This window comes from Podarcis bocagei (assembly GCF_964188305.1).
Source record: "Podarcis bocagei genome assembly, chromosome: 2".
Classification (NCBI taxonomy): Eukaryota; Metazoa; Chordata; class Lepidosauria; order Squamata; family Lacertidae; genus Podarcis; species Podarcis bocagei.
This window is the reverse complement of record NC_138126.1, coordinates 118,287,893-118,302,717: the sequence shown is the minus strand read 5'-3', so window position 1 is coordinate 118,302,717 and position 14,825 is coordinate 118,287,893. Positions and strand designations below refer to the sequence as shown.

Sequence of the window (14,825 nt, the reverse complement as noted above, 5' to 3'; positions counted from 1 at the left end):
GAGCCGGCGTACAGCTTCCGGGTCATGTGGCCAGCATGACTAAGACGCTTCTGGCGAACCAGAGCGGCGCACGGAAATGCCGTTTAACCTTCCTGCTGGAGCGGTGCCTATTTATCTACTTGCACTTTGACGTGCTTTCAAACTGCTAGCTTGGCAGGAGAAGGGACTGAGCAATGGGAGCTCACCCCGTCACGGGGATTTGAACCGCCGACCTTCTGATTGGCAAGTCCTAGGCTCTGTGGTTTAACCCACAGTGCCACCCGCGTCCTCAGGTGGAATCTAGACACATATTAAAAAATGTTGTGAAAATGCTTTTTTAAAAAAACAACAACATTGTGAAAAATATATTGAATTTGTCATGGCTCACTGTTGCTATCTAGTGTCACATTTGTATAATTCACTTCACAGCACACTTAAAACATTTTATAATTAGACAGCAGGGTCTGTTACTGCTTTTGCTGATTTGATGTAAGCCACAATTTAGCACACTTCTGGTAGTATGGGCATCAGTAGATATGGAGACAAGAGGTCTTTTCCAGCACATAGACCCCTGGAAGTTTGAGTCCAGTCAAAAGCGACTATGGGGTTGCAATGCTCATCTCACTTCAGGTTAAGGGAGCCGGCGTTTGTCCACAGACGGCTTTCCATGTCATGTGGCCAGCATAACTAAACTGCTTCTGGCGCAACGGAACACCTTGATGGAAATCAGAGCGCACGGAAACACTGTTTACCTTCCCACCACAGCGGTGCCTATTTATCTACTCATGCTGGTGTGCTTTCAAACTGCTAGGTGGGCAGGAGCTGGGGCAGAGCAACGGGAACTCACCCCACCATGGGGATTCGAACCAACAACCTTCCGATCAACAAGCCCAAGAGGCTCAGTGGTTTAGATCACAGCCCCACCAGGTTTATTACACTCACGTTATTGATGTGCATCTGCATGCTTCTGATTAAAATTAATATGCAGCAGAGCTGCTGTACCAATGGGGTATGGGGGGGTGAATATCTTCGCTAGCAACTTGTTGTTGTTGTTGTTTAGTCGTTTAGTCGTGTCCGACTCTTCGTGACCCCATGGACCAGAGCACGCCAGGCACTCTTGGCTTCCACTGCCTCCCGCAGTTTGGTTAAACTCATGCTGGTAGCTTTGAGAACACTGTCCAACCATCTCGTCCTCTGTTGTCCCCTTCTCCTTGTGCCCTCCATCTTTCCCAACATCAGGGTCTTTTCCAGGGAGTCTTCTCTTCTCATGAGGTGGCCAAAGTATTGGAGCCTCAGCTTCAGGATCTGTCCTTCCAGTGAGCACTGAGGGCTGATTTCCTTCAGAATGGGTAGGATTGATCTTCTTGCAGTCCATGGGACTCTCAAGAGTCTCCTCAGCACCAGAATTCAAAAGCATCGATTCTTCGGCGATCAGCCTTCTTTATGGTCCAGCTCTCACTTCCATACATCACTACTGGGAAAACCATAGCTTTAACTATACGGACCTTTGTTGGCAAGGTGATGTCTCTGCTTTTTAAGATGCTGTCTAGGTTTGTCATTGCTTTTCTCCCAAGAAGCAGGCATCTTTTAAGCTAGCAACTAGAATGGGATAAATGCTTGGGAGGAGAAGGAACACCATGACATACCATCTAAATGTCCTTAGGTTTATCAGTTTGCTATCTTGTGGCTCAGCTTAACCTCCACTTTTGGAGCTGGAGCTGGAGCCCTTAATGTGCAAATATTTGTTCACCCACCACTTGATAAAAGCATCCAGCCATAACCACAGGGAACTCAGAACTTCCTAGGCAAATAAATTGTGGAGCCAGCCATAATATTTCGGATGCACATACAGCCTTGTTAGCTAACTGATTGCTGATTGCAAACTATTGCAGCTCTTTGAGCTCTTAGCAACATAGGAAGCTGTTTTATACGGAGTCAGGCCAATGCTCTGCATGAGAGACTGGAGTTTAGTATTACAGGGGTAGCAGTGTGTTGCCCTCTAAATGTTGCTGGACTACAACTCCCATCATCTCTGACCATGCTGGCTGGGGCTGATGGGAGTTTGCAGCAGCTCTCCAGAGTGGTAGGCAGGAGTCTTTCTGTTCCCTACCTGGAGATGCTGTGGATTGAATGTAGCATCTTCGGCATGCAAGGCCCTTTTCCAGTGGTGTAGCATGGGTTGCCAGTGCCCGGGACGGGGCAAGTGTTGGACCTCCCGGTGGACTGGGCAGCTAGGGTATTCAGAAGCATTACTGACTGACCATGGAGGCAGAGCATAGCCATCATAGCTAGTAGCCATTGATGATCTTATCTCCCATGAAATTGTCTAGTCCTCTTTGGGACCCATCAAAGTTAGTGGCCATCCTGCAGGAGCAAGCGCCTTAATTTAGCAACGCTATTCCCACCCTGGTTACGCTTGGAGGCTGAAATTTCCCCCAGTCTTGAGCCCCACTTGTGTTCCAGGCTGCATTTGCAGTTTACATGCTCACAGGTTGTCCCATTCATTTCTATGGAGAAAGCAAACCCGCTTTTCTTTATGCATGTGGACCGGATGCAGAAATCTCAGTGAGCACTGGAGCCCTCACTCACACTGGGACTGAAGCATGAGCCAGCAGATTCCAAGCGTAAGGATTTAGGAGCCGATGCCATTTTACACGGGGCACACTCACTCAACAATTGGGAAACGCTTGTCTACGGGCGCTCCAATTGGAGAACAGCCTTTACCAAAGATGTTATGGGTTCTGAAGACACTCGAACTCAGGACAAAAGGGAGAAACGTGCTAAGAGGAAGGCACATTTGGCAAATCCACACCGTGATCAAATCCTACCCAGAAACCAATGTCCCCCACTGTGGAAGGACGTGTGGATCCAGAATTGGCCTCCACAGGCATTTACGGACTCACTGTTAAAACCATGTTTATGGAAGACAATCTTACCCGGCTACGAGGGATCACCGAAGAAGAAGAAGAAGAAGAAGAAGAAGAAGAAGAAGAAGAAGACAACACACAGGGCACAGTAAAAAGGTAAAGGGTAAAGGGACCCCTGACCATTAGGTCCAGCCGTGGCCAACTCTGGGGTTGCGGCGCTCATCTCGTTTTACTGGCCGAGGGAGCCGGCGTACAGCTTCCAGGTCATGTGGCCAGCATGACTAAGCTGCTTCTGTCAAACCAGAGCAGTGCACGGAAACGCTGTTTACCTTCCCGCAGGAGTAGTACCTATTTATCTACTTGCACTTTGACGTGCTTTCGAACTGCTAGGTTGGCAGGAACAGGGACCGAGCAATGGGAGCTCACTCCGTCGCAGGGATTTGAACTGCTGACCTTCTGATCGGCAAGTCCTAGGCTCTGTGGTTTAACCCACAGCGCTGAGTCCTTGGTGGTTATATCTGCACAATAGACATAATTGTCAAAACTTGTTTGCACATTTCACATTTTTAGGTGTATACTTTGATTACACACACACGCACATGGGTGCCAGCTTGAATAAAATGGGGGGGGGGGACAGGTAAGCCGTACCCCACATAATCAATCACAAGACACAGTGCATGCACACTATTTGAATTGCAGTGCTCATCAACTTGTGGGGGGCCTGTCCCCTCCTATGCACAGACATGCACATATCCGTGTAAGAATATATTGCATGAAAAGTGGCACATCATTTCCAAGAGTCAGTGAACCTAACTTTGATGTGTCACAGTAAGGTAAAGGTAAAGGTAAAGGGACCCCTCACCATTAGGCCCAGTCGTGGCCGACTCTGGGGTTGCGGTGCTCATCTTGCTTTATTGGCCAAGGGAGCCGGCGTACAGCTTCCGGGTCATGTGGCCAGCACGACTCAGCCGCTTCTGGCGAACCAGAGCAGCGCACGGAAAAGCCGTTTCCCTTCCCGCCGGAGTGGTACCTATTTATCTACTTGCACTTTGACGTGCTTTCCAATTGCTAGCTTGGCAGGAGCAGGGACCGAGCAACGGGAGCTCACCCTGTCGCGGGGATTCAAACTGCCGACCTTTTGATCGGCAAGTCCTAGGCTCTGTGGTTTAACTCGCAATGCCACCCGCGTCCTTTATGTGTCTCAGTACATTCTGGTTAATCCCAAATATAAAAAACATTTCAAAAGTATGTGTCTGATGGAGGGAATCCCAACTTCAAATTCCAGCTCAGCTATAGGCTTGCTTTCATGTCTCTGTCCCTTGGCAAATATATCTGCAAAGTGTACAAGCCCACCTTTTTATTTTAACTAGTCCACCTGTCTAAACATCCCTGTTGGCTATTTGCAACTTAAAAGAAATAGGGAATCATGGTGGGGTTTCACTGGGGAATCATTACTTGCCATAGGTGAGTGGAGAAGGATTTATTTACAAACCAGCAATTAGAGTTCTTAACTCCCACTAGCCTTAATGGGATTTAAACAGCCCTACGTTGAGATCCAGCTCTATTTTTGTCTTCTCCATGTTATTAAGAAATTTTCTTTTTGAACCCTTTCTGCCATTTTCCATTCTTTTGTGCTACTTCTCATGACAGATCATTTGATTACCTTCAGTTGCTTTCTTTCTTCCCAAACAAAAGCCTGTAATTTCAACTGTCAATAACCGCCCCCCCCCCCCGCCGAAAGTTCCCCTTGCAATTTTTTCTCTTTCTGCAAAAATAATGCAGCTTGTACAAAATGACAAACTTTGTGGGTGCTTTTTTCCGGTACAAATTTAATAAATATAAAACGCATTTCCGTGCAAAATAATTACATTTCTGAAGCAACTTGAGGTTTTTTTCTGTGTGAAATGAGTTTACATGTCTTTCACATAGGTTCAACTCAGCTGCCCTGTCGTGGATATATTTTGAGTGGAAATAAATGTTTCTGAAGGATGGATAGCAAGGGAGATTAATTCTTTCGGGGTGACAATACAGCTTGGAGTTTGATTAAAATGGGACAAGTCCTCCAACCCCAATTCCACCCCCCCCCCAAATTGGCAGTGTTACATGCACCAGGGCATCCCGTCTGCAAGCTGCTCATGTGCACTGGCCTGATCCTGCACAGGAAAACTAATGCACACAGTGTATGCAATGTGCAAACAGCCCTGCCAGGCCTCTAATCTTGGCTCACCGGGTTGTTTGGGGCAAACCTAAATTTCCTGGACTGGACATCATATATGATATCTGGAAGCTTCAAGGCGTGGCTGAAAAGAAAAAGAATCAGGAGTGCCCTTAAAATGAGCCCCTGATTCTTCCTTAAGAGTCATGGGTTGAATTCAAACCAGGGGTGCAAGGAAACATTTCCCCTTTGCAACCCAGCTTGGAAGTACAGTGGTACCTCGGGTTAAGAACTTAATTCGTTCTGGAGGTCCGTTCTTAACCTGAAAACTGTTCTTAATCTGAAGCACCACTTTAGCTAATGGGGCCTCCCGCTGCTGTGCAATTTCTGTTCTCATCCTGAAGCAAAGTTCTTAACCTGAGGTACTATTTCTGGGTTAGCGGAGTCTGTAACCTGAAGCACCTGTAACCTGAAGCGTCTTACCACTGTAAGGCAGGGAGAGCCCTTCTTGTCCAAGGCAACACATTTTATATGGGAAGCCTCTGGGGGTGAAGGATGAGGCCAGGGAGTTGCTAGTGACCATTATACTGGAATGTAGACCTTATCCCAATTGACAGAGCTCACCTGTTTGCTCATACTGTGCAGCAAGATTGTATTAATTTTTTTTAAAAAAATTCGCACACACCCAGGGTTATTTTGTAGGGCTTTTCGTAGGGGAGTCGGGTTTAAATGCAACACAGAGAAAATAACACTTTTGCCTCTTCCTAACCATCCAGATGGGACGTGGGTGGCGCTGTGGGTTAAACCACAGAGCTAGGACTTGCCAATCAAAAGGTCGGCGGATTGAATCCCCGCGACGGGGTGAGCTCCCGTTGCTCGGTCCCTGCTCCTGCCAACCTAGCAGTTCAAAAGCACATCAAAGTGCAAGTAGATAAATAGGTACCGCTCCGGTGGGAAGGTAAACGGCGTTTCCGTGCGCTGCTCTGGTTCGCCAGAAGCGGCTTAGTCATGCTGGCCACATGACCCGGAAGCTGTACGCCGGCTCCCTCGGCCAATAAAGTGAGATGAGCACCGCAACCCCAGAGTCGGCCACGACTGAACCTAATGGTCAGGGGTCCCTTTACCTTTAAGCATCCAGACAGCCTTCCATGCTCATATACATCTATACACCCCAGGCTTAAATTCCGGTGGCACAGAACAATTGTCTACATGTGCGTGTGAATCTACAGTGGTACCTCAGGTTACATACGCTTCAGGTTGCAGACTCCGCTAACCCAGAAATAGTGCTTCAGGTTAAGAACTTTGCTTCAGGATGAGAAAATAAATCGTGCTACAGCGGCAGTGGGAGGCCCCATTAGCTAAAGTGGTGCTTCAGGTTAAGAACAGTTTCAGGTTAAGAACGCACCTCCGGGACAAATTAAGTACTTCACCCGAGGTACCACTGTACTCCTGTTCTTGCAAGTCTGTGCCTCTTCTGCTCTCTCTTTCCTTTTGTAGGCACATATGCGTGATGCAGACAGAACACACACACACACAGATCCTATAGGCCCAATCTAAATACCGGCTTATGAATGGTCCTTAAACTGGTGTTTCCAAGGTAGCAGGCCCTTCGGCAGAACAGCTGTACTCTTTCCAAGCAGGATCCCTCCCCATTTTTCAGGCGTTGGTGGCGAGACGGGCTGGCGTCAGGTTACAGATCCAGGGGGTATTTATATTAATGCATGTTCTCGGAGAAGTGGGTGTTTCTTCTCCCTCGGCCCCCCCCGCTCACCCCGCTTTTCGTTGCTAGAGAAAACAAATTAAAGACGCCCGAAGCAAGTCATCTGTTCCATGAAATTCTCCTGCAAAGGATCGATCCCAGCCAGGGGACTCTAGACCAAATCCTCTTGGCCGGGTTTCAAACAAAGTTTGCTGCAGCCACAGACAGAGGCCACGACTAGCACACTGGAAGTGGAAGAAGTGACCTTGAACTTTCTTGCCGAGCCAAACGGTCAGAAATTTGATCCCCGGTCCCAGAGCTGGTCCCTGCAGTTACGAGTGTTGTTTGGGTTTGTTGAAGGAGTCGCTGAGTTTTTTCAGTGTCTTTTTAATCCTCAAAGCTGTGAGTCGGGCTGGGGGGCTCTGGAACCAGCATTCTTTCATGATCTTGGCCAGGGCGGACAAAGTCTGGGAAGCAGGGGTGAGGGGAGACAGAGAAAGAAAAAAAGGGGAGGAGGAGGAATATTATTTTCACACAGGAACAACTGCAACATTCAACTACTATAGGCTTTCCTCTAGTATAATTCTACGTGATCAGAATCCTGTATATGTATAACGTTGGTTAGGGATGTGTGGAACACTCTTCCCCACCACTCCCAAATTTCACTAATCCATATCCCCCAACGTCCAGCTGATCCAAACTGGGACGCTCATTTTATTTTGGTCCCTTGCAGGAAACAGATGACTCACGCCAGAGGTCAAGACAAAAAGAACATCTTTTGGTCCAGCATTCTGGTGCGAACCAGCTGAATTGCACCAGAGTGCTGGACCAAAAAAAGAAAGACATTCCAGGATCCAATCAGAAGCCAAGAAAGGTTTCTATAATTCCAGGATGCCCCACTTAAATTGGTTAGAGCGGTATGCTAGTCACATCAAACCTTTTTTTCTTCTCTCAACATGCTTTGGATGTTTCTCCTGAGTGGGAAACTCCCAAATTACCGCAGCATTTCATTTTAGAAAAAATTAGGTGGCGACTCCAATCTCAGTTCTGATCACGTCTCATACAGCAATAGGCCAGGACATTGTATTTTGGGGAAATTGAGATGGCAGATGGGAACTGTGCTTGATTGCTGTTTAAGGAGCATGTCCACCCTCATCATTCAGCTCGGACACTGAGATCCATCTCTGAGGGCCTTCTGGTGGTTCCCTCACTGTGAGAAGTGAAGTTACAGGGAACCAGGCACAGGGCCTTTTCGGTAGTGGCACCCGCCCTGTGGAACACCCTCCCATCAGATGTCAAGCAGATGAGTAACTTTTTAACCTTTAGAATACATCTGAAGGCAGCCCTGTATAGGGAAGCCTTTTAATGTGTAATGTTTTATTATGTTTTTATATATGTTGGAAGCTGGGTGAGTGAGAAGCTCTACCTGCTGGCACTGGGCTTAAACTTTAGCAATGACAGGATCCTACAAACCTATGATTAGACGTTTTGCATTTATTTAAAAGGTCCCAGGTTCAGATTTGGCTGCTCCAGGCAGGGCTGAGATACACTCCTATCTGAAATGCTGGCAACTGCTTCAAGTTAAGAGTAGAGGCACATGGACTAATAGTGCGACTCAGCACACAAGCAGATTTCTGCGTTCCGAGAAACAGTTTTTGCCTCTCATTTGCAGACAGGAAAAGGGGAGGTCCGGAAAAATTACACTTATAAAAGCAGCCAGGAGACTAATTTGCACAAGGCTGTATTCCAAGGGAAGGGGCTGAGGGGTGTGTGTGGGATTTTCAAATAGGGTTTCCAGCTGAAGTGGCAGTTAAATGTGGCTCAGTCTGTGTGAGGAAGCTGGATCTCTGAAGACTGAGGGAGACTCTCAATTTAACCGATGCGGACAGAAATATCTTTTTTCTGAGCGAGCCAGAGTAATTGATGCCATCTCTGCAGCCCCGGGGCCATCTCTCTACACATCCAATAATTCTCAGGGGGGAACTGCTTGGAAGCTTTCTAAGCATTCAGCCTAGGGTGTTGGAAAGTGAGAACAATGTGAAGATATCTGTACATAGCAGCACACTTCGGGGGGGGGGGTGAGGGTCCCATATGGACAGCAACAGCAAAAATGCCAGGGAGCTGGAAATACAATGTCCACCCCACACCTCACTGACTCTCTGCGGGGTCACAATGCCCAGAGGGGAGCTGGGAGCTATCATGGCTTTTGTGTTGTTTGTAATCTGCCTTGGAGATCATTAAAATGAAATGCAGAGTATACCTCTTAAAAATAAAAATAAAAATAAAGATGATAAAGATAAAGATGATGATGACGATGATGATGACGATGATGATGATGATAATAATAATAATTTATTTATATCTCGCCCACTGGCTGGGTTTCCCCAGCCACTCTGGGCGGCTCCCAACAGAATACTAAAAATGCAATAAAAGATCAAACATTAAAAACTTCCCCAAACCAGGGCTGCCTTCAGATGTCTTCTAAAAGTCAGATAGTTGTTTATTTCCACAGGGCGGGCACCACCACCGAGAAGGTCCTCTGCCTGGTTCCCTGTAACCTCACTCCTTGCAGTGAGGGAACCACCAGAAGGCCCTTGGAGCTGGACCCCAGTGTCTGGGCTGAATGATGGGGGTGGAGACGCTCCTTCAGGTATACTGGGTCAAAGCCATTTAGGGCTTTAAAGGTCAGCACCAACACTTTGAATTGTGCTCGGAAACATACTGGGAGCCAATGTATGTCTTTTAGGACCAGTGTTATACGGTCTTGGTGGCCACTCCCAGTCACCAGTCTAGTTGCCGCATTCTGGATTAGTTATAGTTTCGGGGTCACCTTCAAAGTTAGCCCCACATAGAGCGCATTGCAGTAGTCCAAGTGAGAGATAACTTAGAGCATGCACTCCGGCGAGACAGTCTGCGGGCAGGTAGGGTCTCGGTCTGCGTACCAGACAGAGCTGATAAACAGCTGCCCTGGACACAGAATTAACCTGCACCTCCATGGTCAGTTGCAAGTCCAAAATGACTCCCAGGCTGCGCACCTGGTCCTTCAGGGGCACAGTTACCCCATTCAGGACCAGGGAGTCCTCCACACCTGCCCACCCCCTGTCTCCGCAAAACAGCATTTCTGTCTTGTCAGGATTCAACCTCAATCTGATAGCCGCCATCCATCCTCCAACCGCCTCCAGACACTCACACATAACATTCACTGCCTTCACTGGTTCTGATTTGAAAGAGAGGTAGAGCTGGGTATCATCTGCATACTGATGAACACTCAGCCCAAACTAAATGGAAGATCAACTGAATTCCCCCCCCCCCGCCTTTTCTCTGCTGTTTGGATGCGATCTGCAGTTGCCCAAATCTCACATGAACACTTGGCGATAAACATTGCTACTAACTCAGGCCAAGCCTTGGAACAGAATGAGTTATGGTTTCCGCCTTCTTCTGTGGATTATGCTGCCTTGGATGGTCATAAGTATGGAAAAGGTCTTTCGTAACCCATTCTGGATCCCACCCCTCTTTCATATATTCATTCAATACCCTATTTGGATGGCTTTTTCTCTCATATTTCTGGATCTGCTATAACGACTCAAGAGTGTACTGATACTTTGATATATGTTGTCCTTATTGTGCAAGAATGAATTGCATGAAAATAACTTCTTGGGAGCTGAGCATAGAAATCCGACAAAGTATGAATTAATCACACGAAAGCTTTATATCATGAATGTAGGCAAACTAACACTGGAATAACATTTTAAATACTCATTTTAATCTCTTTTTTTGGTATATGTTTTATCTGTACATCTGTACATCTATAGACCACTGAAGAAGACTTATGGTTGAATTGCATTTGGTTTAGTTATGCTCAGGCCGAGTTGCATATTTAAAATGAGTATTTAAAGGTTTTGTTAGTGTTAATTTGTTCATGCTATAAAATTTCCACATACTTAGTTTATATCATATTACTTTGTAGAATTTTATGTTCCGATCCCAATTTTTCTTTTCCCCCCCTTTTGCTGGGACATATTTTCTCTTTGTCGGGTTTGGTTTGCGTGACAATAAGTTCCTTTACAGGCTTGGCATCAGTACTAATATTCCCTGGGCCCCCAGCACCTGGTGCCATTCGGTTTCCCACCCCCCACTTGCCAAAGCAATGCTCAGGAGAACGGTGGGAAATTAAAATGGTGGCTCAGTCCACCCAGTGCTGATGGCAGCCTTGCCAGTCTTCTGTCCGTGGCTTGTCCATAGCTGTCAACTTACAGATTTGAAAATAAGGGACCAGCAGCCTCGAAAATAAGGGATCAACAGCCAAAATAAGGGATTTTCCCAACACAGGTATGTTCAACTTCTGAGCCCCTCCAAGCCAAAGGCAGAAAACCCAGCCAGCAGCCAAACGAAGCCTCAAGCGGTGGATCCCACAGCGCAGCAACCCGGCAAAGGGGATGCAGCAAGGAAAACCACCTCTCCACTGGGAAGCGCTGAGCAAAGGCGAGTCCCCAGGCAACGTGGCCAATTTGATCGGCACAAGGCATGCAAGCTCCACCCCCCGTCGTTCTTAGACTCCTTATTGGCTGAGCAACGCAGCCAAGCAACACAGTTGGAGCCTCCCTCCCTCCTCCCTGGCTGGCAGGGAGGGAGGGAGAGGAGCTGCTTCCTTTGAAACCCGGGAAATTTAAGGGACATCATCAGTTGGGGACAGCAGCGGGACACGGTGCTGGGATAAGGGACTTTCCCGCCAAATAAGGGACGGTTGACAGCTATGGGCTTGTCGCTGACAGGAAAGCCGGCCTGGGCTTACCAAAAGGCCCTTTGCTGAAGTCCCCCTCAAACCCAGTGCCAACGCTGCTTCTTTCATCTGTCTTCTCTTCATTCAATCTTATATGAATTTTCTAAAAAAAGCAGCTCAATACTATTCATGCATACTCCGATGGAAGCCCAGCAACAATTTGTACTCCTAAGCAGATGTGTTTCTGGTGTCGCACAGCTTCAGTTCACACTTCTGGTCCGAAGCGTACAAAGAAAACAGCGACACACTTTTAAAATCCCATGTTGAACCTGATCCATTAGGTTTGCAGACTTTGTGTCTGTTCACAGTGAAAAAGCAGGAAGAACTGGTGGCAGCACTTGCATTTTTTCCCTCCCGGGTGTGTGGTGGAAGGGTTATACAACTGCTTCGCCATGATAACAAATCTAAACAAAGCTCAGGGAAGGGTGGTGGAATGCGGTCCTGCAATGAAAAATCTGGATCTGTTTGCATAAGGAAGCAGACACACAATTCCTTTACCAGATTCTCATGGGTGAAAAGCCTCAAGCCACACTCACTTAGCCTATCTCCTGCAGGCACCTTAAATGTGGATTTGTGAATCAGTTCACATTGTGATTTTTTTAAAAAAATAATTCCATGCTATAGGAAGCTGAAACATTTCCCTTATAGGCTAGTGTTACGGGTATCAGGGGGTTGCTCGAGAGCAATAAGACAAATGCCTCCCTGGTCTGCTGTAAAGCCTTGTTAAAAGGTAAAGGGACCCCTGAACATTAGGTCCAGTCGTGACCGACTCTGGGGTTGCGGCGCTAATCTCGCTTTATTGGCCGAGGGAGCCGGCGTACAGCTTCCGGGTCATGTGGCTAGCATGACTAAGCCGCTTCTGGCGAACCAGAGCAGCGCACGGAAACGCCGTTTACCTTCCAGCTGGAATGGTACCTATTTATCTACTTGCACTTAGATGTGCTTTCGAACAGCTAGGTGGGCAGGAGCAGGGACGGAGCAACGGGAGCTCATCCCGTCGCGGGGATTCGAACCACCGACCTTCTGATCAGCAAGTCCTAGGCTCTGTGGTTTAACCCACAGCGCCACCCGCGTCCCGTAAAGCCTTGTTATTGGTGCAAAAAAACCCCTTCACCATGCAGAGCGCCTCTATTCCGTGTCTTGCTCATTCACTGGCCGAATCTGAGAGTGGGCGGTCCTTAAACCTTCCCCAGCAGAGTAGTTTTTTTACGCCCAGTCTGCGCCTCCCCTCTCTGCATGGAAGCCTACTGCGCAAGGAAGGCGTGGGTAACGGAGGACCTCTCTCCTCCCCGCTTTGCTCAGGCAAGGTGTCCTGGCACCGCCTCGCCTCCTCCGAGCCCTGCATCTCCTCTCCACTAGAGGTGTTATGTACTGAAGTTCTCACCCTGGGCCAGCAGGAGGATACTGTAGATAGTTCAGCTCCACATATACAAATAAGGGATCAAAAGTAACGTTCAGTGATTGGATAGTTACAGAAAATGGTTACTGTTGCATTGTAGTGGAGCTCTATATAAGCAGGCTGGCTGAACCCTTTAGTTCAGTTCTGGCCTGTGAATAAACAAGAGCTGTTTGAAGAATCGCTGTGTCGTCTGATATGTTCACCCACAACTTAACAAGAGGCGTCTCCTCCGCTGAGGAGGTGCTGCTTCCCACGATCTTTGGGGGCTCTCTGTAATCCATCCGGCTTTTCCCCTCTCGCCCCTGAGCCGATGGCAGTTCCCTGACAGCTAGCTTGCTGAGGATATGGGATCTCAGGACTGTGAATACTCTAGGGCAGGGATTTTGCCCTCTAAATGTTGCTGAACTACAACTCCCATCATTCCTGACCATTGGCCATGCAGACTAGGACCCATGGGAGTTGGAGTCCAATACCTGCAAGTTTCCCATTCCCAGGGACAGGCAAGTGATAGGGCTGGGGCTCCCCAACTTAAGGACCTGCCCTCCTTTCATTTTGCATCTCAGGTGTTTTCTCTACTGCAAATAGGCAAATAGCAATTTAGTCCCACCTTCCCCATGAGAATGGCCCTAGAGGCTCTTGGACCAGAGAGACCTGGGTTCAAATCCCCATTCAGTGGGCCAGTCACTATCGCCTAGCACTTCCTTAGCTCATAGAACGAGGCTTGGGCAGATTAAGATGGAGCTGCTGTGATACACAATACAGAGGAGAAGCTCTTGCCAGTCCCTCTGTTGTGTTTTATACCATGGGCTGAAAGAGTCCTTGTCTCTGTTGGGCTTTTGGAGGGTCAAAAGGGTGGGCAGAGCCAATGTTGCTGGCCCTTCCATCCTTGCACAGTTAAAAATAGGGCCCTGCTTTAAGAAAACCAGTTGCTAATTGGGGGCATGCCCTGTCTTCCAGAGAAAAACTGAGATTCAGTGATGCTGGCAGTTGTTGAACTCCAGCTCCTGCTGTCCGTGAACATTGGCCATGATAAAGGTAAAGGGACCCCTGACCATTAGGTCTAGTCGTGACCGACTCTGGGGTTGCGGCGCTCATCTTGCTTTACTGGCCGAGGGACTAAGCCGCTTCCGGTGAACCAGAGCAGCGCACGGAAACGGAATTTACCTTCCCGCCGGAGCGGTACCTATTTATCTACTTGCACTGGTGTGCTTTCGAACTGCTAGGTTGGAAGGAGCAGGGACCGAGCAACGGGAGCTCACCCCGTCACGGGGATTTGAACCACGAACCTTCTGATCGGCAAGTCCTAGGCTCTGTGGTTTAACTCACAGCGCCACCCACGTTCCTAGATAGGCCATGATAGCTGGGGCTAATGCAAGTTGGAGTCCAATAGCATCCTGGGGGTTGTCCATCTCTTACTTGCACAAAGCAACCAAATCCTGGTTTTCATGTATTCACAGTGTGTGCACTTTTAATTCTTCTGCTGTGGAGTATAGGGTCAGGTTCAAGGTGCTGGTCTTGACCTTTAAAGCCCTTTGTGGCTTAGGGACCTCGTATTTACAGAACCGCCTCTCCTGGTATGCCCCGCAGAGGACCTTAAGGTCCATGAATAACCATAGTTTAGAGGTCCTGGGCCCTAAGGATGTCAGACTATCCTCCATCAGGGCCAGGGCCTTCTCAGTGATGGCTCCAACCTGGTGGAATGCTCTCTCCCATGAGACCAGGGCCCTGCAGGATTTAACCTCCTTTCACCGGGCCTGTAAGACAGAGCTATTCCGCCTGGTCTTTAATTTGAATTTTATTTCCCTTCTCTTCCCTCCCCCTCCCCTTTTATGAAGATTACCTGCTCTGAGACCCCACAGCTAATTCTCCCCTGGCATCCTCGCTGGCCCAAGTAGGACCAATTCAGCCAGCTAGCCCTGGAGATTATCTAATGCTTATTTCCCCTA

The 14,825-nt window shown here is 48.1% G+C and overlaps 1 protein-coding gene and 1 long non-coding RNA gene across 3 annotated transcripts in view; one reads left to right on the top strand and one right to left on the bottom strand.

Annotated features, from left to right (window-relative positions):
• LOC308580241 overlaps positions 1-14,825 on the top strand; it is a 62,285-nt gene that overhangs the window by 24,600 nt on the left and 22,860 nt on the right. The window lies entirely within an intron of this gene.
• Positions 5,672-14,825, bottom strand: part of ACVRL1 (activin A receptor like type 1) — a 52,285-nt gene continuing 43,131 nt past the window's right edge. For both annotated transcript variants that reach the window (XM_081181434.1, XM_081181435.1), the window contains exon 10: positions 5,672-7,167. In XM_081181434.1, the coding sequence (XP_081037560.1) occupies positions 7,033-7,167 (135 nt within the window). In that variant the 3' untranslated portion in view covers positions 5,672-7,032. The remainder of the gene's footprint in view (positions 7,168-14,825) is intronic.